The 25,123-nt window shown below is 37.3% G+C and overlaps 2 protein-coding genes across 3 annotated transcripts in view; one reads left to right on the top strand and one right to left on the bottom strand.

The window, feature by feature from the left end:
- Positions 1-25,123, bottom strand: part of LOC125815375 (probable LRR receptor-like serine/threonine-protein kinase At1g67720) — a 191,655-nt gene that overhangs the window by 111,355 nt on the left and 55,177 nt on the right. Inside the window, exon 1 of one of the 2 annotated variants that reach the window (XM_049494838.1) lies at positions 19,293-19,296. The exons of the other annotated variant lie outside the window; for it this stretch is intronic. The gene's annotated coding sequence lies outside the window, so the exon portion shown is untranslated. Of the gene's footprint in view, positions 1-19,292; positions 19,297-25,123 lie in introns of those variants that run through there. 2 annotated transcript variants of the gene reach the window in all.
- LOC125815402 (uncharacterized) lies at positions 1,372-24,988 on the top strand. Its single transcript, XM_049494865.1, has 18 exons — positions 1,372-1,647; positions 2,462-2,635; positions 4,991-5,172; positions 6,373-6,478; positions 6,689-6,765; positions 14,551-14,638; positions 15,024-15,213; positions 16,008-16,134; positions 16,592-16,672; positions 18,638-18,739; positions 18,836-18,931; positions 19,114-19,188; positions 20,307-20,426; positions 21,354-21,482; positions 21,657-21,734; positions 23,986-24,072; positions 24,643-24,729; positions 24,835-24,988. The coding sequence occupies exons 1-18, from the start codon at positions 1,593-1,595 to the stop codon at positions 24,883-24,885; spliced, it is 1,905 nt and encodes a 634-aa protein (XP_049350822.1). The 5' UTR covers positions 1,372-1,592; the 3' UTR covers positions 24,886-24,988.

Below are 25,123 nucleotides of genomic sequence, written 5' to 3'. Positions count from 1 at the left end.
GAAACCTAAATAGTTAAACGGACCAAGAAAATAGAATGAGGTCTTTCTTGATAATTTTCAAATTTGATTATAGTTGGGATTTTATTATCAATTTAAAGATATAATTTAGATATTTATATCAACAATTTGGATATTATGTATAAAATATATATATATATATATATAAATTGAAGTGTGAGACTAAGACGACTGTATACGTTGTATTCATACATGCATTTAGATTGTATCTCGGTACAGTTTGCATGTATACAAAAATACAAACAACAGAAAATACATGTATTGTATTTATTTACTCTGATTTCACTTATATCTTTTCACTCTTGTATTGTTTTTATTCCTTAATTTTAATTTCACTTGTATTCATGTGGATATTTAAATTATAAGATAAGAAAAAATACAAATAATTGTATTCTAATTTCACTCGTAATTATTTACTCTTATATTCATTCACCAAAATACATAAATACAATAAGGGGGGGGGGGCGGGTTGCAAAAATACAAAATGTAGGGAGAAAGAGGGGAGGATAGAGGAGCAAGAAAAGAAAAGAGGTGAGCAAGAGAGGGTGAAGGTGAGATGAGAGAGAGAGGGGGCCAGGCGAGATTATTGAGAGAGAGCATAGATGCTAAACTAAGTGAAGAGTTATAAAATGTAATTATTTGGGGTCGTTTGATTGGAAATAAGTTACTTCAAGATTAATTATCTTATGATTAAGTGTAAATGATAGAACAAGTTATCACAAACATGACAACAAAAAAAAGACACCAAACTTTTATCCTTAAACTATTTATTTTTATGTTTTACACCCAAACTCTTAAAGATAAATATGACTGTTGGATACATGACACATATAGTATAACATGTAAAAGTTTCAATTTTGTAGGGGGGATTAATTACATATATATTTATCGGGAGAAAATATTTACGATATTGAAGTTTATTGTTTTGATTTATTGGTTGTCGATTTGTAGACATATTAAACCGTTATAAAATTATTAAAATATTGACTTATCAGCTATCGATTTAATCTTTAAGAATGATTAAAAAAAGATAATCAAAAACCACTTAGACAAAATGACAAACCAAGTGAACCATTCAGATGAGTTAACATATTGCATATTTTTCAAAAGCAAACACGAACACGTTAAAGAATAACAGAAAATTTGTGACTGCAAAAAATAAAAGTATGAAAATAAACCCTTAGTCAAAAACTTTATATACCGAATGATATATATAAATTTCAAGTGGTCCGGAAATTTAAAACACCACGTGGATAACTTAATCGGAGGGAGTAAATAATTCTCATAGTCAAAACGTCCTCCATATTAAACTAAGAAATCTCTGAAATTATCCCAAAACAAAATAACCGAATCTTCATCACAAATGCCGGCCAAGTAAAAAATATACAAATCACACGGGCGCTTTCCTCGAGAAAGATGAATTCCAGGCATGGGCAATCCCATAGATAGTGACTTATAAAATCGATTTCACGTAAATCTGAAACAGAACAAATTAAATTTGCCGTCTCACATATCCGTTTTCCCTTACCTGTTCACACTAACCAGTTGATCAAATCGGTAGAGTGTTGAGAAGCATGGAGCTCAAGCCAGGCCTATCAGCGTTGGTCACCGGCGGTGCCTCCGGAATTGGTATTTTATTACTTTGAACTTCAATTCATCATAGCTCTTTTTTATATTTGCTATTTTGCTCTGCATTATTACTCGAAATTAAGTTTAAACCTATCAGATGCACTAGATAGATACTGAAGGAATCGCTTTATTGGTGTATTAATTTAAGGAATTGATATAGTTATGAGTTGTGGGAGCTTCTCGTTGTCTGGAATCTAATAACAATGTAAATCATGCTTGTATCAATGAGAAAACAGGTGTGTAACACCGTGTGGAAGCTTTTGGACTTGCTCTATTATCGGACGATAATTCTGCCAATCAACTTTTGTATCAGTCCTCAAATATGTTACATTAGTTGCGTTGGATATGTAACCCCAATTTTTTTGGGACTGAGGTGTAGTTGTTGCTTGGTTCGGCTATATATCCATGTTTGTTTACTCATATGCATAGACACTCACACATCATATGTAAATATGTATGAATGAACTAGTAAACGCTGTGGTTAATTGCTCATCTGGTACTGAGTTGATTAATCAAGCAATTGATTTTAAATAATCATGATGGAGGGCTCTAGTTTAATACTTTAATAGGAATATTAGTTCTTGCCTTATTTTATAAAAAAATAGGGATGTCTATTCTGTTTTTCTTTTTTTTTGAGTTTCTAAGCTAAGGTTTTTGTTATGCTTGCTTATAGAGCTCCATTAAAGGTAACATTCGGGTTAGCCAGCTAAATGTCTTTCTATGATGCGTTGATAAAGTGCCTTTTGTAAGATTCTACAAGCTGTGAAGCAAGACTTCTAAATGTTAATATGTGTTCTGTATGGTTCACGTGCAGGTAAGGCACTATGTTTGGCTCTTGCCAAGAAGGGAGTTTTTGTTACAATTGTTGATTTCTCAGAAGAGAAAGGCAAAGAAGTTGCAGGCCTTGCTGAGAAAGAGTGCGCTGAGTTCCATTCTGGATTGGAATTTCCAGTTGTTATGTTCATCAGATGTGATGTCTCTAATACAGGCACGTAACATGTTTAAGTCGTTTGAGTCGAAATGAATCTTATGGTTGGAATGAGAAGTGACAAAATCAACTGCATTATTCAGAATATTCCTTTAGTTTGAAGTTCCTTTTTTTTTGTTGAAATGTCGCACATGCACGGTTATGATTGGACTCCACTTGCCTAATACCTCCCACCTTTATGATGGTCCAGAAGTATGTGTATTTATCTGTGGTATACTATAATTGTACCTGCTTTGGACTTATGTCTGTAAACCCCCTAAATTCTCGCGCTGCAGTTTGTGTCTAGGCATGTATGAAGATGAAACTTCTGTGTAGTTTGGGTCATTTGGCCAAGTTATTGAAAATTCCTTTCATTTTTCTAAACATATTCATAAATGCTCTTGTAAATGAAATGCAAATACTGTGTAGTTTTGAGGATTTAACATCTTGAGGGGGAGGGGGTGAGTTGGACAACATTCTCAAATCTCAAGGGGACCAAGCCTTTAGGTTAGGGTTTCTCTTTCTGGACTTGCTCGGGCCTTTTGTCTTAAGAACAATCTTGCTGGGTGTTTTTATTACTAAGGTTCCTCAACTTGACTTATGAGCACTGTTGCAATGCACATCATGTAAGTATGTGAAAAAACATTGCTATTTTGCAGTTTGTGTCTAGGCATGTTTGAAGATGAAACTTCTGTGTAGTTTGGGTCATTTTGCCAAGTTATTGAAAATTCCTTTCATTTTCTAAACATATTCATAAATGTTCTTGTAAATGAAATGCAAATGCTGTGTAGTTTTGAGGATTTAACATCCTGAGGGGGAGGGGTGTGAGTCGGACAACATTCTCAAATCTCAAGGGTACCAAGCCTTTAGGTTGGGGTTTCTCTTTCTGGACTTGCTAGGGCCTTTTGTCTTAAGAACAATCTTGCTGGGTGTTTTTATTACTAAGGTTCATGTAAGTATGTGAAAAAACATGGCTAATTTGCAGTTTGTCAGATGGGAAAGAAGGGGAGGGGTTCATGGCTGAATAGGAGAGTGAGAAGAGAGGAACTGTAGAGTTTCGATGCTTCAAAATTCTCGAGTCAGTTGGTATTATCAACAGTTAGCATATTTATATATTTCGTCAATTCGTGTCAATTTGATCAAGCAAACATGGCGCATTCGTGTCAATTTGATCAAGCAAACATGGCGCATTCTTGTCAATTTTGAGAACCAATAACAAAAGCAACTAACAATATATGTTGGTTATGTGCATAAATCTGAGCTAGAGATGCAATAGATTGATTCTTGCTACAATAACCTTTTAAAAAATGTGCAACTTGGTCATATTCCAAATTTCCCAATAGGTTTTAGCTCAGTCTTGTCTATCTAAATTGCTGATACAGTCTTTTAAAAGCTTAAGAATGCCTATCCATTCGGCTATTTTATGTCTGGCCATAGTTGCTGAGTGCATCTGCTTGGCACACTGTTAACAATGGGACGATGTGTTTTCAAAGACTAGTCTTTATGCCTTTCTTGTGCAATAAAGACTAATAAAACAATGAAGGCACATCTTAGAGGTGCCTAATTTCATAGGTTTAGGCACACAAAATTATCATACAACTTGGTGAGTACAATATAATGCACTGATGTTTATGTTCAGAGAGATAGAATTTCATGGTCAAACATACCTTGAAGTATTACAGCATAGTAACCTCCCGGAATCTCCATCACTTTGAAACTTCCAGTCTATCAACCATCTGATGGTCGGTGCTCAGAATTGCTTTTGTTGAAATTTTGAGCAGGCATAAGATGCTGTCCTTTTTCCCATTTAAAAAATAGAGAGACGCTGTCCTTAATCTTTGGATGCTTGTAGTACCATTGATAATAATAGGATCGAACAAGTCCTGGTTCTTTCAGTTTCCTTTATACTTTGATGCGTTCAAATGACTACTTACCATCATTCCGTGCCTTAACAGAAAGGAGTGCTAATTTTATGGATCACATATTCTAATTAAAAGACTCAAGATTCAAAAGAAAGCCTTAACAATTAGAATCTTTCCGGTTATTTGATTGATCCATGCACTGATTTTTTGGCTTGGATATATGTGCTGATGATTACAACACGCACAGACACACATTATGTATGGAAGTCTATTGATGCATAACTTTCATCAAGCAAGTCTTCTACAAAATGAAGTGACATTGTCAGTGAGGATTCATATAGCCACCTCCATCTTTTTTAGGATTGAAGCATAATTGCTGTTTGCTTGTTTATTTGTAAGTCTTCTGCAATATTAAAATACACTCATTGGAGGTTTGTTAATGCATAATTTTCATCGTGTAAGTCTTCTGCAAAATAAAAACCTATTCTCTAAATAACCTTCAACATCTGCGCAGGAGAACTAAAAGCTGCTTTTGAGAAGCATTTTGTAACATATGGAGGACTAGATATCTGTATTAACAGTGCAGGCATCGGTGATAATGTTCCATTCCACAACGATCGAACTGATGGGTCTAAAAGCTGGAGACATGTAGTTAATGTGAACCTCGTCGCAGTTATAGATTGCACTCGTCTTGCGGTAAATTCTAATTCACTGTTTTGTGGTTGTGCTAGTTGATGGATATCAATGTTTACCATGTTACAGCTGTTAAGTAGCTTGACTGGAACCAAGAAAAAATTCTTCTTGTGTCAATATTCTTACACATCTAAAATTGTGGAGAGAAACATAGATGGTTGTCCTCTCAAAACTTTTAAGGTTGATATCTACTTGTGCTTGAAATAAAATGCTCTCTATTAGGTGTAAATGTTCACATTAGATTGGTTATTAGGTTTTGAGCTATGGAATCATTTAGCAAGTAAGGAGCTTTTGTTATGTGCAGTTGCATTAGACTCCATATGCAGTCTTTAGGTACGATAATATGACAACTGAAGGCTACAAAAGAGGATAAGGTAGACCTAATTTGCCTCAAAAGACTTATCACCTCTCAGAATTAATGTGAACTTAACTACAAACAAAACATAATGTAAGTAAAAGATCCTTACAAATGAGAATCTTTACATCTACATTAGATCCAATGTTTGTCAAGAATCTTTATATTCTTGTTAGAGACTTGAGTGTCCGTGTAGGGATTAAGTGTGAGATTTAAAGAATCTCTAGCTTTAGAGAATCCCTAATTTTCCGTGATAGACAAATTATTTAGCATTTGAATGGATGTTGTAAGGTTATGTCAATGGAGTAATACTACAACTTGATCTTACAATTCTCTATTAACACTATTTATCTTGAACTCCAATAAACATGCTTGTTTCAAATGCTTAAGACACGGTACTGGTATGAATCTTTCAAAGTAAAACATGCTTGTCATATACATATTAGCATAATTGAACCCGATGCCCATACCATTGTCCATGTGATATTTTCTTTAGTTGGGATATACAAATATTTTTTATTCTGCTTTAATCCTAAAATTCTTAACTATGTGCCCTAATCAGTGGAAACTCTATTTACAGCCTCCTACAAACAATAATGGCCAGATCAGGTGATATTACTTTATAATAAACCTCTTAAATCAGGATGTTTCGTATATAAAGCTAAGTTTGTTGGTATATAGTTACATATTTTCTTCTTACTTCTGTTAGTGGATTTTAGTTTGTGATGAAACGTTAGCTTTTAGAGCACCTTATATGTACAACAGGTTCCAAGTATGTTTCAATATTTTATAACTCTTTCTGGTTCATCCATCCATGGTCAGATAACTAATAAACGCATGTTATGCAGATTCAAGCCATGCAAACTGACCAAAAGCCAGGTGTAATAATAAATTTAGGCTCTTCTTCAGGACTCTATCCGATGTATACAGGCCCTATCTATTCTGCCACCAAAGGTTAATATTTTATGCTAGTCCATATGAACATATTATTTACATTCAGCCCTCTTTTTTCCCCATTTTGGTCTTAAATTAGTTCTTGATTTCCTGTCTTCATCATCCATTTCTATTTTCTTCTCTTATTTTCTGATGGTCTAGTACACGAAACACAAATTTATTATTTCTCTTTCCAACCTTTGGTTATAATGAGAACAATTTTTGTTATAGGGGGTGTTGTCATGTTTACGAGATCACTTGCTCGTTTTAAGCACCAAGGAATCCGCATCAATGTGCTCTGCCCTGAGGTACTCTGATCTTTCATATAAGGTTGCTGGAGAGAAAGTGACTCTCTTTTTCTCTCTCTCTCTCTTACACACACAACTACAGAGATTTTATTCAGTCTCAGATATGGCCCATATATGCTATCTGTTACCCCTATTTTATCACTTCCATTTGGAGGGGGCCTAAAAGCCTTAGTATCACCATCTCTCGAGCCTCTGGTTTGCTCCATGAAAACAAACAACTCATCTTTGAATATTGGAGAGAAAGAAAGGGCACAAAAGAGAGAGAAAGAAAATCAAATGGATGAAAAAGACAATATACAGCCAATACAAAAATGAATTACCACCACGATTTTAAAATATGTGAAGTCCAAAGAAGCAACAGGGAATAGTAAGGTTGAGTGGTGTTCAAGAAATTAAATATTGGATTAGCGCAAGTAGGTCATAAGTTATACTCTTACAACATGGTTTGACCTGCTCAGTCATGCCCCAACCTGTCAATTGAACACTTAATTTTGTGAATTGGAATTTAATTAAAGAATTTATTTTTCTTGGGAAGTATTTAAGATGGTTAAATATTCAAGCCAAAACAAAAGAAAGTAAATATTGATTCGATATGGATGGATTTGTCTGCAGAAGGCACTTTTAAAGCAGGATGGATCAGACACATTTTACTACCATAATAATAGCTGCAAAGTGATGGAAGTTCAGGTTTTCTTGCTAAGCTATTTACCAGCTTGGTCATGACATCCTTTTACTGGATGGAATTTTGAATAAACCGGGATGCTATATAAAGCTGAACACCATCAGAAATGGCCTTTATCCATGTATGCTGTATTTTTTCGAAAGGCATTTTGTCCTTGCAAAAGATGAGCATTTTGATCCAATAGAAGTCTAGTTTTTGTACAGAATTTCTAGTGGGACCATGACCTTGCTGGCACCCTCCTCAACCAGAGCATAGTTATAAATTAAACAAGAAGGATTCTGGGTGGTGGAAGCGGGAACTAGGGTCTTATCAAGCAGATTTCAGCTTCAATTTTTTTTTTTTTATAACCGAGTAATCCGTCTGTGACCCGCCCTTTGGACATTTCAGCTTCAATTTTAATTTTGAGACTTCTTTCCTTTCTTAACACTTTGGCGTATGGGAGGTGATATGATTTTGAGAAGTTGAACTGGTTAACCAAAAAGAAAGGTGGGTTTGAGTAGAAGGTGTTGAATTGTGTTCACCTCATCTAAAAGTTTAAGCTGTGAGACAAGTTACACTTTTATATACCCAAAAAGAAAGAAGGTGAATGTATGTTCTTTTTTTTGGAGGTGGGTGGGTGTTGAATTGTGCACTCACTTTCGTCTAAAGCCTTAAACTCTTAGGGAGGATGCACTTCTAAATACTTAATTATATCTTCATTGCACCCCTTCATGTGTGGGAAGAATGTGGATTCTTCTTTTTTAATATGAAGGGTAGTGTTGATACTTAAATCAAGACCTTTGTAGGCTCTGATACGAATTGTATGATCACCTCATATGAAAACTTAATTTGTTAGAGATGATCCACTTAACAATAATCACTACGCCTTAGTCACAAATTAGTTGGGTTGGCCGTATGAATCCTTACTGTCCATATTTCTCCATTTAAATTCATACCAGTCCAACATTGTACAAAATAAAATATAAATTACTAGAAGTTGTCTATATTCTCTTTTTTTTGAAATAGGTAACTTTGTATTCACACAAAAGACCTCATCAAAATCGATGAGGTGGGATTTACAAACCCCCAGGGGGTGCCATCATACTCAAATCCAAAAAGACAAAACTAACTTTACAATTGGCTTTTAAACTCCACAAGGCTATCTACTTCCCCCACTAAATTTTGCTTACACCAAAAATACAAAAGACTAAGGCATTTCATCTTGATCTCCTCTGGGCTGCTAACCTTTCCTTCAAAACATCTCCCATTTCTTTCCTTCCATAGTGTCCACCATATGCAAGCAGGGATATTTTTCCACCAGTCTTCTTTTGATCCTCTCTTTCCAATTCCTTGCCAGTGTGTTAGGACCTCAAAAGTGGTTCTGGGCATTGTCCAGTTAACCCTGAGTATACAAACGAACATGTTCCACAGATCTGTAGCTATCTTGCAATGCAGAAACAAATGACCATTTACTTCAGCCTTCTGTCCGCACATGTAGCACTTTGAGCAGATCTGTATACCTCTTCTTTGTAGCACTTCATGGGTGAGACAAGCTCTTCTAATTACCAACCAGGTGAAACATGCAACTTTTAAAGGAACCTTAATTTTCCAGATTAATTTCCAAGGCCAAACTGTTGTCAGGAGATGATTGGTATTCCTCTCCCAATAACATGATTTAACTGTAAAAACCCCTCTGCTATGCAGTCTCCAAACTGGTTTGTCCGGCTCTGTGACAGTGCCTGGAAACAAGTTTAAAACATGCAGTAGGTCTGCTACTCTTCCAACCTCCCAATCATTTAGGGCCCTTCTGAACATAAGGTCCCAACCTTGAGGGGTCCACATTTGCGCTATAGTGTCATTCTGCTGTAGACTGATAATGTACAGATCGGGAAAAAGTGTCCTCAGATTTACGTCACCTAACCAGGTCTCGTTCCAGAAACTGGTCTTCAAACCATTCCCCACTCTGAAGGTCACCTTTGCACTGAAATCAGGCCACATCCTCCTGATGGTTTTCCACACAGAGCACCCAAAAGTGCCATTCACCTCTTCAGTTATCCAGTTGCTTTGTAGGTCATATTTCTCTGCAATAAACCTCCTCCATAATGCCATATCTTCACAACAGAATCTCCACAACCATTTTTGCAGCAGGCTAGTGTTCTGAGTACTCAATTTCTTAATGCCCAGACCTCCTTGTGCTTTGCTCATTGTCACCTCTTCCCATTTAACCAGGTTGTATCCTTGCTTCTCTTTATTTCCTTGCCAGAGGAAGACCCTTCTCAGCTTGTTGAGTTTCTTTCCAATACTTTTTGGTAGTGGGAAAAGACTTAGCATATAAGTCGGAAGTGCATCCAGAACTGATTTTATGAGAGTCAATCTACCTCCCAGGGATATATATTGACTCTTCCACCTTGTCAGCTTCCTTTCACTTCTCTCCAGAACTTCACTCCATACTTCCAATTTTTTGTTCTTGGCGCCCAAGGGCATCCCCAGGTATTTGGTGGGAAGAGAAGCTACTTGGCAGCCCAGGTTGTCGGCAAGGCCTTGCATGTCATTTACTTGATTAACCGGGAACAAACAACTCTTCTGCCAGTTTACATGTAGTCCTGATATGCCTTCAAAAATGGTTAGTATTGCCCTCAAATGTCTAATTTGCGACACTTCTGCACCACAAAATACTAAAGAGTCGTCCGCATAGAGAAGGTGTGTGACCTCCATATTATTGGCTCTGTTTGTGTGTGCACCAAAACCTCTTATCCACCCCATTTCATTAGCCTTTCTGACCATGTAGTTGAGTCCCTCCATTGCTAGGAGAAATAAGAAAGGAGACATGGGATCTCCTTGTCTCAATCCCCTTTGTGATTGAAAAAAACCTTCAGGGCTACCATTTATAATGATTGAGAACTTCACTGTTGACACGCAAAACTTGATCCAATTCACCCATTTCCTCCCAAACCCCATTTCACTCAGAACTTCCCAGAGGTAGTTCCAGTTGACATGATCATATGCCTTCTCTATATCCAATTTGCATAGGATACCTGGTATTTTTTGTTTTTCCCTGGAGTCCACCAACTCATTTGCCAACAAAGAGGCATCCATTATTTGTCTGTCCTTCAAAAAAGCCATTTGGTGCTCATCAATCAGTCTCCCCATCACTGTTTTCATTCTCTCGGTGATCAGCTTAGCGATGATTTTGTACATTCCACCAATCAAACTTATTGGCCTAAAATCCTTGAGTTCCGCAGCTCCGAGCTTCTTGGGGATTAATACCACAAAAGTGGCATTCAAGGATCTTTCAAACACTTCATTCTGATGGAAATTGTGGATTGTTTGCATCGCATCGCTCTTTATGATCCCCCAACACTCCTTGAAAAAAAGCATAGTAAAACCATCTGGACCAGGGGCTTTGTCTCCATCGCACAATTTGAGAATGTGTACCACTTCCTCTTCTGAAAATGGTCTCTGCATCCATTCCTGCTCCTCTTGGCTTATTCTTGGGCAATTTGTCATCACAAATGATGGCCTCCAACTTTTTGATTCAGTGTATAGCTGCTTGTAGAACTCTGTTATATGATCTTTGATTTCTTTTGGATCTTTATTCTCCTCCCCATTAATAATCAGCCTGTCGATGGTGTTGCACCTCCTATGAGCTGTTGCTACTCTTTGAAAGAACTTGGTATTATTATCACCTTGTTTCAGCCACAACACTCTGGACTTCTGTCTCCACCTGGATTCTTCATTCTTCGCTAATTCTTCTAACTCGACTAGAACTGTTGCTCTAATCATCATCTCATCCTCTGTCAGCACCCTATCATTCTGGATCAAATCCATCTCAGCTAGCTCACTTAACAAGCTGTTCTTCTTGTTGTTAAGTTCCCCGAAAGTTACACTGCTCCAGCCTTTAAGTTTCTGTTTTAGCATCTTTAGCTTCATACTGAATTTGAAATCTGGGCATCCGTCCACAACAAAACCATTCCACCAGTTCTGGACTAGATCTTTGAAACCTTCTACATTAAGCCACCAGTTCTCAAATTTGAAATATGCCTTCCTCTGTTCCCAGTCACCACATTGTAGCATAACTGGATTGTGATCAGATATAACTCTAGGCATAATTTGTTGCCTTATGTTTCTGAATTGTACTTCCCACTCAATTGAATAGAGAAACCTGTCCAGTCTCGCAGCACTGTCGTGGCCAGCCCCTCTGTACCAGGTAAAGGTCCCACCATTTAGGTGAGGGTCATGTAACTCCATATCCTCTATCCAACTCGAGAAATCAGCCATTACATTGGTTATTCTTCTGCATCCTCTCCTTTCTGCCATTGTTCTGATAGTGTTGAAGTCCCCACAGGTGACCCAGGGGCCTCCACATAGCTCCCTAACTGCTGCAATTTCTTCCCAGCACTCCAGTTTCTCAGCTCTGGTGTGTGGAGCATATACGCCAGTAAGAAACCAACAAAAACCATCGTGAACAGCTTCAAATTTGTAAGTGATTGAGTATTTGCCTTCCTCCACACAACTACCCGTCCATACTCTTGAGTCCCACATAATTAGTATCCCCCCACTACTACCATTAGCTTCAGAATACCCACATTTCATCCATCTACTAGACCACAATTGTTTGGCTATCCCCTCTACATCTTTACTGATTTTTGTCTCCTGAAGGCAATAAACATCAGCTCTCCATTTTAGAAGAGAGCTCTTAACCAGATTCCTTGCTGAAATCTTGTTAATCCCCCTGACGTTCCATGATAAAATATTTACTTTCATTTAAGAGTTAGTGATAGGACTCTCCCTCTGTTCCTTGCACCTTCGACCTCCTCGTTCAGATCTGACTGTAAGTTCTTCAACTCATTCTTGCCAATTCCTCTGTGACGAGGTGTTGACATTGCACTGTTTGCCCCTTTCTTTTCCATCACACTCTTCCTTTCATCGAGCTTCATTAGTAATGCATGTGTTTCTTCCCTGAAACCTTCGAATGCCACTCCATAAGTTTTACTGAGCTCCAAAATATGTGACTTTATCCAACTGGATGCTTCAAACTCGCTGTCTGTATGGTACCCAGGGTTTTGTATGGAAACCGGCTCCGCATCGTGAATCTGTTGAATTTGCATGCCTCCTTCCACTAGTTCTTGTACCCCTGAAATCTCCCCAAAATCCTTAGAATGATCAATCCCCTTTGCTTTGTTGCATAGTAGTTCAACAGCCTCTTTCGTCTTGTTTACCGGCTCTCTGTTTTTAGCTGAGATGTCGGTGTTTTCCACCATACTCGAGGTTTCCCATTTGTTGTAAGCCTGTAAGAACTGCATCGCTAATTCTTTGATGCCACTTAACCCTTCTAGAAATTCCCCCTGTTTTTCACTTGCCAGGCCAAACTTTTTATTGACCAGGCCCCCCTCTTTATTTTGTTCTGGCCCCAATCTTAGAATTGGGCTTTGTTTTGAGTTGGGCTCGCCCCGGCCCACTATTTCGTTTGACTTGGAGGACTGCCCACATGCCTCTGACACAACACGTGCTCTGCCAGCTGTAGCAGTTACTTTTTGACTTTGTGCCTCTGACACAACACCTGCTCTGCCAGCTGTAGCAGTTACTTTTTGACTTTGCAGAGGAGCCTCACCTTTACCCAGTGGTTTTCCACCTCTTGACCGCTGGGTACTGATCTCGGAGTTCAGGTCTTCTCCGGCAAATACTCTTACCGGCGATTCTGCCCAAATTTGCATCGTGTAGCATATTCCGCCCCCGTCGATGGTCACTTCTTTGGGTATGTCTGCTCCATCTCCTTTGATTCTGATTCTTGCCCATTTGAGATGATTCCTCAATTGGGTTTCCTCTTCCGTCTCTACCCACCCCCCGCAGAAATCTCCGATGACCTTGAAAATTTTCTGATCCCAAAAATGCAAAGGCAACCCTACAATTTTTACCCAAGTTGAATTTTCTTTACTCTTTCCGCATCTCGTACCTATTGTTGGATTCCACCATTGGAGGATAACTGGACTATTCCTCCACTCCCAATCCCCTTCAATCACTTGCTCTGCTGTGACCCTAAGTGCAAACTCAAATAGAAAGAAGTCATTGCCCATTTCGTAGATGTTCAAGCTGTGTGTTTGTTTCCACAGTCGATTAGCCCATCCCCTGATTTCTGACAGGGTCACTATCTCTCCGGCTCTAGGTTCAAATGCACCCACCAAACTTCTCTTTAGCACTTCACTGTACTCCTCTGGATCATCGTTGATAAAGATTGTATCCCCTTTTAGAGCTGCCTTCTCTTTTTCAGCAAGTTTTGAATCTTTATTAGCCCATTTAATGCTCCTTAGCACTGTAGCATATGGAATGTCTCTGCTCACCAGCCTGTGATTGCCCCCATTCATTAACTTTCTACGACTATTAATGAATCTTCCAACCTTTTCCGCAAAGCTCAACCACCCTGAGTTAAAATTTAATTCAGGAATGATGATAACTTCCCTCCTCCTGCCTTTTACATTTATTAAACTGATGTAGCGCCCATATTTATTGTAGTTCCTCGAACAAAAAACTTCTGAGAACCCATCTTTTTTCTTCCATCTCTTCACCATATTCCCCCTTGTCATTGATGCCTCCCGTAAAATCTGCACGATCCATTCCATTGACTTCTCATTAAAAGTCGTTCTCGTAATAGATTTTCTATTTCTTTCCGTCCAGTCGTACCATGCTCCCGCCGTACCAGGTGTTCTTGTGATGTCGTAGGACTTGAATCCAACTGCAAAGTATATACTATCTTCCATTTGGAACTCGCCTGCAAGGACAGTGGGAAAGAAAAGAAAAAAAGAGAAGAGGAAATGAAATCCGGTGATCAGAAGGATCACCGGAGGACGTAGGAGAGGGGGGTCCTGCTGATTTAGACCATTCCTCGGTTATTGTGTCTGAGAGCTTTTTTCCCTAATAGGGCTAAAGGACTCCTTGAATCACTGAAGTTGCTCTTTCTGACCAAAATGTTAAGAAATGGCTTTCAGAATTAAAGCATCATATTTATGGGGCACTAGAAAGCTGCCTTATATTCCAAACATGATATGTGGATATGGATAAAGAGCACATAACATGATTGATGCGTGTTAACCTCAGACAAGAATTTACTGTTTACTTGTTGTACACAGTATGTCCAAACTGATTTGGCAGAAAAGGCTGTTGGTTCATATGTTGATCGATTTGGAGGGTATGTTCCTATGGAACTTGTGGTGGAAGGTATGTTTTACTCCATTTTTGTTGCCTTAGAATTATGTTTTTACTGTCAATACGAACCACTATGTTTATTTGGGCATACACATGATATGGATTTCTAAGCTGCGTGATTGATACTTTTCTTATTCCACTGGTGGTCCACTTATTTCTGCGTTTGAAGGACCAAAACAAGCAAACTCAGTGTCTTTCTTTGGGGCTGGGGGTAGGGGTTGGTGAAATCCTTTGCACCATTAAATTATTTCAAATTGTTTTGTTTAGCTTGGAGAATATGGAAAAAGTATGCCTTTCAAGACAGAATTAAATCAATGAGGGGAAGATTTTCTTTCAAAAACATAGAACATGAAATATAGCTTTCTAGTTTAAAGTCTGTAATACCTGCTTTTTACAGGTGCTTTTGAACTAATCAGAGATGAGAGTAAAGCAGGGTCATGTCTTTGGATTACTAACAGAAGGGGTCTGGAGTATTGGCCAACTCCTGGTGAAGAAGCAAAATACCTCCTCCGCTCTTCGAAAACACGCAAAAAATCTTTGATCACAGTTCCAATGGATCTTCAGATTCCTCACAGTTTTGAAAAAGTGTAAGTAATTGTATGATTTCTTCTTCTACTCTTGGAAAGATCATGTGTATGATTGATTATTTTCTCTTGTTGAGGACGTGTGAAATTTTAACTGCACGTGTTATCACAGTGCCGATCTACAAATGTCTCCTTCTACAGAGGAAAGTGAGAGCAAAAAACAAAAGAGAAAAATAGAGAGAAGGAAGAAAGGAAAAGAAAAGAAATCACATTACTATTGTTCCACCTAGGGGTGGAAATTGGGCGGGTTAGGTCAAATTTGGGTGGGTCAAGACCCAACCCAACCCAACCCAAATTTGCTTGGGTCAAAATGGGTTAGGTAAATGGGTCATAAAACGGGTCAAGACCCAACCAATCCAATTTCTACTAAGTTTTAATTGTTTTATTTGTTCTTTTAAAATATTTTAGTACCTAACAAAATTATTTTTTTCTTTATTATGGCTATATATAACATATCAATTTTTTTAAAAAATGTTTTTTAAGAATATTTTTATAAGATTTCTCAGGAGTCAATTTGGGTTACATAATAACCCAATTTTTAATGGGTTCAGTTAATCGAGCCGCCCAAACTTAAACAGGTTAGGCGGGTTGGGTTTGATTTTGCCACCCCTAGTTCCACCTCAACCTCTCTTTGGCATATGCAGTTGGTGACTGCCAATGCTGCTAGTATTACTGTTGCAAGATTTTCTTTATTTGCTTTTGTTACTTTTGTTTGTTACTTTATTAATTCTGCGGAGGTTCTCCCTTGTTATTTCTGATGATTTTGACACTTTCTGCTTCTGATTCTTGTTCCCCAGAGTCGTTCACACGTTGAGTCACAATTTCCGTAGTGCTACCAGAATTGTGCGCACTGAATTGAGGTTGCCTCTCAAGGCAGATCACGTTCTATTAAAAGTCATCTATGCTGGTGTTAATGCTAGTGATGTGAGTTTTTTTTTTTGAATTTCTGCAATAAACAATTTCAGTTTTGTTGACATCAGAACAAATAATTGAGTAGACTTTGTGGTTCCCTGTCCTCATGCAGTCTGTGCAAGCTGTATTTGTATGTTCTGTAGCTGGAAAATACAAATGCATCTCTATAAATCAAGAAAGAATTTGTATCCTTTTTATTTGTTTGTTGTTCGGGCTAATTACAAAACTTTTCTTTTCAGTTTCAAAAAAAATAATTTGTAATTAGCTGGTTTTATTAAGATCCTTTTGGGGAAATGCATATTCCCCCCTCCCCCCATCCTTCCCCCCCCAAATTCCTCCACCCTACACATGCACAAACATGGTTAAGTTCTTCTCTGACTGAGCCATTTTGCAAGCCCCCCTGATGCCCCACCCCCACTGAACATACACACATGGTTAAGCTCTTCACTGACAGAAGCATTTGCAATAGGTCAACTTCAGCTCAGGGCGTTATTTCAGTGGAAATGGCAAAGACATCACCTCCCTCCTTCCACTGGATTCTGGCTTCGAGGTACAAAAGAACTGTCTGAATTCTTTGGGTTTGTTGGTGAAATTCGGAAATCTTCTGTAAGAGAAAAAATGCATGCAGCACGTGCCCACATACATGCATACACTACATATTATGTGTATTGTCTATAAATGTGTGTGTGTGTGTGTGTATAGAGGAGAGATTGGAAGGAGCAGCATGGGAAAACCTTATAGCTGCTGCTATCTTCCATCTTTATTAATTTCTGTCAAAATGCACGATTCTGAAATGTCATTCATAAAAATCATAGATTGGAATACGGATCAATAGAAACGAAAGCCCTATCCACAGGTACAACTACTGGCACTTGGAAAAAATAAAGCGCAGCAGTTTCCTACACTGTCCTTCAGGCTTACATGGCTATTGGTATTTTAGTCAAGCAGTCAGCAGAAAATGTTTGCGTAAATTGTAGTTGTACTGACTTAGTTTCATATTCAGTGTTTTATTGATGCACATTTTCACTTGAGATTCTGTATCATTTGCCCTTTTTGATTCGATTAGGATATATAACATAATGAACCACAAGGATGAGAGTCTACTGCATTAGCTCTTTCAGTTTATATTTTTTATTACTAATTGGTGATGCTTTTACTTGATCCAAAAAGTAAAATAACAAAAAAGAAAACGAAGTGGTAGTGCTTTCTGGAAGCTGCTAATTAGACATGGATAGGGATGTGCACTAATCAGTTAGAACCGATTTAACTATCCACATCAATCCATATACTGAAGTTATTTCAGCATTATTTTGTTTTTTCATTCTGTTTTACAAAAAAATTGGTTGTGACTCGATGGATTATGCTAAAAGTATTGACTGGTGCAATGGTTTCAAGTGTCAGTCCTTCAAATCAGTGTTATCAAAGGCGAAAAGCGCAAAAAAGCTCTAAGGTCCGTGGAGGCTTTAAGCACAAAGCGCAAATAAAGCGTGTGCTTTAATGAAAAAGGCGCTAAGAGAGAAAAAATACAAATATATATGTTTAGTCAATAATTATAAACATTAATGACAAATTTATGACCAAAGAAATTGAAAAAAATTATGATAAAATGAAATATCAATTGTTTAGTGTCACTTCATAAGAGGCTCATTGGCAAGGAAAAGTTTGCCTTAGAACCTTGATGACGACATTGAAGCGCACATAAAGCGAGGCAAAGCGCTCAACACATTTTGAGCTTGGCTTCAGGGCATAAGCGCGCTTAAAGCGCACCTTTGATAACACTGCTTCAAATGTCATGTTTTTTTTAACGTCCTTTAAACTGCGCTGGTATCCCATGAAATTAGTCGAGGTGTGCAAAGTTGGCCCGGACACCATGGTTATCAAAAAAAATATGACTCAGACTCGAGGCAACAGTCTTCTCCTTAGTTTCCTTCCCAGTCTACATGAGCACCCCTCCATTACTCAAGTCTCAAACCAATTGTTCGCTCCTTAAAGCCTGTTTTCTTAACTGAGGCATCCAAGAAAAATTCCTTTACCTATCTCATCTCTCTCCTTCTCTTCCATCACCCCTCCCTGATATCCGCATCCTTAAGTTGGCTAGATTTCAGTCAACTTCAACACAAGATGACTAAAATTAGCCTTTGGTGTGTTTTGTTGAATTTCAGTTGCACTAAACCATACTGTATGTACTTCAGTCCACTTTCAGTTGCAAGTGTGAAAGCCTAGATGTATATGCTCCTGTTAATGTAATCTTTGGTCATGTTATGTTATTGCTACCTTCTTAGCCTTTCATTTTGACCATGTTATGGTAAACTACAGTTTTATTAGCTTGTACTAGTCGTGATACTGGAGGATTGAATTGGTTTCTGAATGTGTTAAGGAGTATTGAATGAAAGTCAGTTTTCTACTTTGATCATAATTTAATTCCTTAAATTGGAGTACTTCCATGCTTTCTTCATTATATATTCTTTTAACTCCTGAATTAGCTTGCCTCAAATTTAAGCCTCCTGTACTGCAGGCTGTGGGAATAATTGCTGCAATTGGTGATGCTGTTAGAAATTTAAAGATTGGTATGCCTGCTGCCATAATGACTTTTGGCGGTTATGCTGAATTTGTCATGGTAACTACAGTTTTGCACATTTACTCTAATCAGATTTGAATTGTCTAATCTTTCATTTTCCTTGGTGAGTTTATGTAATTTGGCTTCTACATTCAGGTCCCTTCCAAACACATCCTTCCTGTCGCAAAACCAGATCCAGAAGTACTTGCAATGCTTACCTCTGGACTCACAGCATCAATTGCTTTGGAAAAGGTTAATTTAATCTTCCTTGAAGAATTTTTTACCCTTTTTCTGTTGCCTCTGGTGAAAAAGGACTGTCTATAGTCATGCCATGTACAGTGTGCACTCTATTTCATAACAGTTGGGGGTTGATTTATGAATGTTTTAGTTCATTCTTCTTATTTGAATTATATTATTTACCACTGAATCTGTAGGCTGCTCAAATGGAATCGGGAAAAGTTGTCCTCGTGACTGCTGCTGCAGGAGCAACAGGGCAATTTGCAGTGCAGGTATAGCTTAAAAGATAAACGAACGTATAATAAGAGTAGTTAGGTTAAGACCTCTTATCCACAACATATATAAGATAATAAAAGTGTGCTCTGCCATGTAATAAGGAAAATAATAAGTGTTTTTTGACCTATCATAAAATATTTTTGATCCCGTCAAATAATTTGCTGTGAATACCATTCTTATCAAACAAACTTGCAGTGAAATTGTACAACTTATCTTTTGTATTTTTGTCTCTCTTTTGAAAATGGGAAACTAGCCGTGCAGGTTAAACTTAAAAAATGAACAAGGAACTTGGTAAAAATATTAATTTTCAGAATGCTTCTTAATTACTAGATTAATTTTTTTCTAGTTGTTGTGCTGATTTTCTTTTATGTCCTCCCGTTCCACATTTCAAAATTTTCTCCCTCTGGAAGTGTCTATATAGGTGAAATTATGTCATATCTTCTCTTCCTGTTTCTTGTGTCTATCTATATATACTAGTTTTTTGACACGTGCGTTGCACGGGATTACCAATTCAAAAAATATATGTTATAGTAAATAGTATTGCTTATTTAAGCGAAGATTTGAATAATAAGCTTAACAAAAAATAATATTGCAGATTTTTTTGTAAATGTCAAAAAAAAATAAAAAATGCAAGAAGAAGAGTAGAAGATTAAAAAAATTGTGGTGGAAAATTGAGAGGGTTCCCCTCTATTTATAGTCATCAAAGGGTAGTATGAACCAATATTATCTGAAAAGTCATGATTTTTCTGAGAAGTCACAATCGTTTGGATAAGTCACAACTTATTGAAAAAGTCACAACTCTTTGGAAAAGTCACAACTTAATGAAAAAGTCACAACTCTTAGGAAAAGTCGCAACTCATCAAAAAATCACAACCCTTTGAAAAAGTCACAACTCATCGAAAAATCACAACCCTTTGAAAAAAATCACAACTTATAGGAAAAGTCACAACTCATCGAAAAAGTCATAACCTAAGTTAGGGATATTATAGTAATTTAACATTCAAGGAGTTCATGCTTTTAAGGTAATATAGATATATATATTGTATTGTACTGTTACTTCTCATTGTCATATTGTTAAGGTTACTAACACATACTGAACTATTTGCTACGGAAGCTCGCAAAATTAGCTGGAAACACAGTAATTGCAACTTGTGGAGGTTATGTAAAGGCTAAGCTTCTTAAGGATTTGGGAGTCGATCGAGTCATTGACTACAAAGTGGAAGATATAAAAGCTGTTAAGTTTCTCAAACTCACTGGCTATATGTGCTTATAACTTGCACGATGTTGTCTTGGGTAAATATCATATTATTAGTTTTGTCATTCAAGTGTTATTGCATTGAACTAAGCATGTAATGCCTCAAAATTCTTTGAGGAAAGGCATGGAACCCCTCCAGGGTAGTTCTTATAAATGTAAAAATCCTTAATGGGAAAAGAGTTGTTGAATGGGGATCTTTCAAGAACCTCTAGTTTCACAGAATCACTAATTTGCCTTAAAAATAAGTCATGTCGTAGCTGAGTGAAATGGACCTGAATAGAGCGGAATGGATATAGGGTTTTGTATATCTGACCCCAATAATTCTGGGACTGAGACTTAGTTTGTTGATTGATCAATTGGTGTTGTCACCTCACTGTTGAAAAGGAATATCATCATAGTACACCTTCACCACCAGCCGTCATGGGTAGAATATTTTGTTCCGAGGAGCTGAATTTCTCTCACCTAGTATCACTAACCAAGAGCTCATTGATATAGATGAGTGTCTGTCACACTTCGCTTTATATACAGAAGTCTCATTTGTTGTAATGTTTCTTCCTAAAGGGCCCAGAACATGTGTAAAAATAAAATCAATATGTGGAAACAGAGTGTCATGCGAGGCTGATTCTGTGATGTTTTAAGTTCATGAAATGGAATTTTGAACATTGTAGTGGGTGGAGAGTGCAAGTTGACCATTACCATGTAGATATATTAGCAGCAAAACATGAGTACCTAGTGCAGTATTTGCTAAGGGTGGGTACGCTGTTTTATTTTGCTTGTCAATTCTTTTTGAAACAAGTTCTTAAGTGTTTGCTGTAGTTCTGATTTTATGGGTGAGCAAATGATGTCTTAGTTTCAGATTAGAGGTAAGTTTTATAATTAGTTGTATATACATTTTTCCATTACCAGGTTTTAAAGAAGGAGTTCCCTAAAGGTACTGATATTGTCTACGAGTCCGTTGGTGGTGAGATGTTTGACATTTGCTTGAATGCATTGGCTGTCTATGGACGACTTGTTGTCATTGGAATGATTTCTCAGGTGAACTTCTCATAGATGCACACTCTTATTCTTCTTTGGGTGATTTAATCTTGTTTTCTTCTTTCTTGTTGGCTGCTGTGATGATCTCTTAGAAATACAATTTCTATTGGTGTCTCAACACACCTATCTTGTTAGTTTGACTTTGAATGCCAACTCACTATGTTCTGGTTTCAGTATCAAGGAGAACATGGGTGGAAACCTCGGAATTACACTGGAATTTGTGAAAAGCTTCTAGCGAAAAGTCAAACGGTGGTATGTCTTGCTGTCTGTTGTTTCAGTGATCTAATATGTTCCTTACACAGTATCATATCATGAATGTGCTGATTGCAATTATGAATTTTCACTCAAGTTATAGAACAACTAAAGTATGAGTTTTAGATCTTGTGACTTTTATTTTTCATGCTTGATTACTAACGCATAACACTCTTCACGTTAATCTGTATGTTTGATTTCATTTGGTCTGGTGGTAAAGCCTAAAGGGCAACGGCCCCATATGAGAAGGATGCTTAGTTATATGCATCTTCAAACAAACCATCGGGAAGTGGGTGCTGATTGTATGGGTGGTTTTCTGGGAAGGGAAGCATAATGGCTATTTTATGGTGAGATGATCAAGGATTGCTCATTCGTTTTTGATGTTAGTAACAGCAATCAGCAACCAAATCTGGTTTAGGTTTGAGTTATGGTGCTGGAATTCGGCCCTGAAAGGTTAGAAGATGAGTTCCCCAGTTTAGTTTTGATTAGATAAAGAGGCCACAGTAGCTGAACTCTGAAGGAGGGATGAAAACCAAGTGCTCTTGGACCTATCTTCAGGAACTCCCAGACTGAGAATGGAAAGAGGTTGCAAAATTTTATACATAATCAATCATCATACCCAGTTCTGGGAGTTTGATAGGTTAATTTGAAATGGATCCGCATCAACATATTTTTCAAGGGAATTTTATTATAATTTCTTCTTCATTAGATGCCACCTCTAGTCAATTATTGTCATTAGTATAGAAGATCAAGAAATCTAACGGAATCATGTTATAAGTGCTCTCTCTCTCTCTGATCTCTCCTCCTATTCTTTGAAAAACTAGATCTCTGTTCGGGGACCCTTCTTCCTTGGTTCTTTAGGAGATTCTTGCTACAAATTTGAATTGGTGACAATATTATCAGAGTATCGATTCTTGGACAGCAATGGCAGCCATGGAGAAGGATATCAACTACCAAAAATCCAACTAGAAATTGATGTTGTTAAGAAATCCATGGCTGACCTAGCTTGGGAGCATGTACATTTTTTGTAGGAAATGAAGAGCATGCTAGCATAGTTCCTAACAGGAACAAATTTGGCGAGTGGTGAAGCTTCGAGTACACAACGTCAATGAAAACACAGGTATTGGTGTAGATAGTCTGCACCTGATGAGTTCCAGAAAAACTGCATACATAATGCTTAGTTCAGTAGCAACATTTACTGTTTTTGGATCAACATTCTGTCTAACCATTACTCCAATATGTTTTCGCTGCCTTCCAGAATAATCCAAACACTTCGCAATCTCTTTTCTAGACTCTAAACTAGCTAACGCCGTCTCTCCATCACGATGACCAGAAGGATCAAGAGCATAAACAGGAATCCTACACTAGTCACCTATTTTCTTCAGGGTTAAACACAATTTTGCAGTTGTCCCTTATGAGAGCTAAATTTCCATCACCACATTTCATCCTCAAGGATGATTACCAAGAGGGGGTTATTTGTAAAGGTCCTGATTGTAACCCCCAAAAATAAGAGAAAATTGCACGTGAGTCATACGCAGGTAAGGAAGGGAAGTTCAGTTAGCTGGGGAACTGTTGTAACTAATGAACTGAAAGGGACGTGTGATGACCTATTTAAACTAATTCACTGATTGAGCAATAACAGTTTGACCTCTCTGCCCTTCGAAACCCTAGGAGATTCTTGCTGAAAAATTGAATTGGTTGTACCATAAAACTGCTGCATTTTTAATTTTTAAAATTTTTAATTGATTTGGAATGAGAAGTTAGTAGATTTTTGAGTGAAGTCAGTTAAAAAAGATCTCTTAGGGAATTCAAAGCTCTACGATGAGTGAAAAACCTATTTTATGTCATTTGGATCTTTGATGACAATGGAGGAAGAAGGTTCCCTCTTTGTCCCCCCATATTTGGTGTTATGTTGTATCTCCATAGAGAACCTTCTATATTGTTCGATGACAATAGAGAGGTATCCTGGTCAGATGCGACTCTGATGACTACCTACATTATTAACTTTACCCAAAGAAGTAGTGTTAGTAAAGAAGTTTCTTCCATGTCCTAAGAGATTTGGTAATATGTTGTCAGATCCTCGTTTGTGGATCTCAAATAGGATTTTTTGGCATTGCTTGTGATCATCTTGCTTAATTTGCCTTTTACTATTTTATAGAAGCGTGCTTAGCTCTGACTGGATGTCATGTTTTTCAAGTGCATGGTATTTGTATCATCTTTTGCTAATTTGGTTGTGTGAGTTTGTTCTCAGGCTGGATTTTTCCTGATACAATTTGCTCACCTATGGCAAGAGCATTTGGATAGACTGGTTAATCTTTTCTCTTCTGGAAAGCTTAAGGTTGGTATATATTTTTGCCGGATCAAATTTCTAACCTATCTACTACCATGGCTTGAAGAAGTTGAGTTGGATTTGTTATAGAACTGATTATTATCCAATCATTCTTGATGAATTTATCTTGTGTACTAAAAAGAGTGGTTTGGCTAATAAAGTATTATCCACTCATTCTTGATGAATTTATCTTGTGTACTTCAAAGAGTGGTTTGGCTAATAAAGTATTATCCAATCATTCTTGATGAATTTATCTTGTGTACTTCAAAGAGTGGTTTGGCTAATAAAGTATTATCCAATCATTCTTGATGAATTTATCTTGTGTACTTCAAAGAGTGGTTTGGCTAATAAAGTATTATCCAATCATTCTTGATGAATTTATCTTGTGTACTTCAAAGAGTGGTTTGGCTAATAAAGTATTATCCACTCATTCTTGATGAATTTATCTTGTGTACTTCAAAGAGTGGTTTGGCTAATAAAGTATTATCCACTCATTCTTGATGAATTTATCTTGTGTACTTCAAAGAGTGGTTTGGCTAATAAAGTACTAACAATTATCTGTTCATCTATGTTTTGAAGATTGGTATAGATCCCAAACAATTTGTTGGCCTACATTCAGTTGCCGATGCTGTTGAGTACCTTCATTCTGGTAAAAGTGCTGGAAAGGTATGAGGAGAAAGGCGTTTGATTATTACTATTTTTTTTTGTTGATTTCAGTACTTCTGCATCTCTTATTTATTATCCGTTTTTGTGATGTGAAAAACCACTTAGGTTGTCATTTGCGTTGACCCGACATACGCTCAACAACCTGCAAAACTATAAGTAGACAAGGAAAACAACTATATCCGGCGGATCCAAGGAGAATTCAAGATGCAATAATCACTTCTGAAAGTATATGGTAGCCTTGTTGTGCAAGGTGCACTGTACAATGACAAATATGGAATTGTATTCGTTTTGTAAAACAGTTCTCAAACTTGTTATAAGGTGTCAAGTATTTATTTTCAACCTATTTGCGTAGAAGACTCAAAATTATATAACAGACTTGCCTGCTTGAATTTCA

This window comes from Solanum verrucosum, unplaced genomic scaffold, assembly GCF_900185275.1.
Source record: "Solanum verrucosum unplaced genomic scaffold, falcon-dt-bn FXZP01000261.1, whole genome shotgun sequence".
NCBI lineage: Eukaryota > Viridiplantae > Streptophyta > Magnoliopsida > Solanales > Solanaceae > Solanum > Solanum verrucosum.
Note: the sequence above shows the minus strand (reverse complement) of the source record. Positions and strands in the feature narration are given on the sequence as shown.

Coding starts and splice junctions, on each gene's coding strand:
- LOC125815402 (XM_049494865.1), top strand. CDS start 1,593: ATGGAGCTCAAGCCAGGCCTATCAGCGTTGGTCACCGGCGGTGCCTCC. Junction 5,173..6,372: donor TAGATTGCACTCGTCTTGCG/GTAAATTCTAAT, acceptor CATGTTATGCAG/ATTCAAGCCATGCAAACTGA. Junction 14,639..15,023: donor TATGGAACTTGTGGTGGAAG/GTATGTTTTACT, acceptor TGCTTTTTACAG/GTGCTTTTGAACTAATCAGA.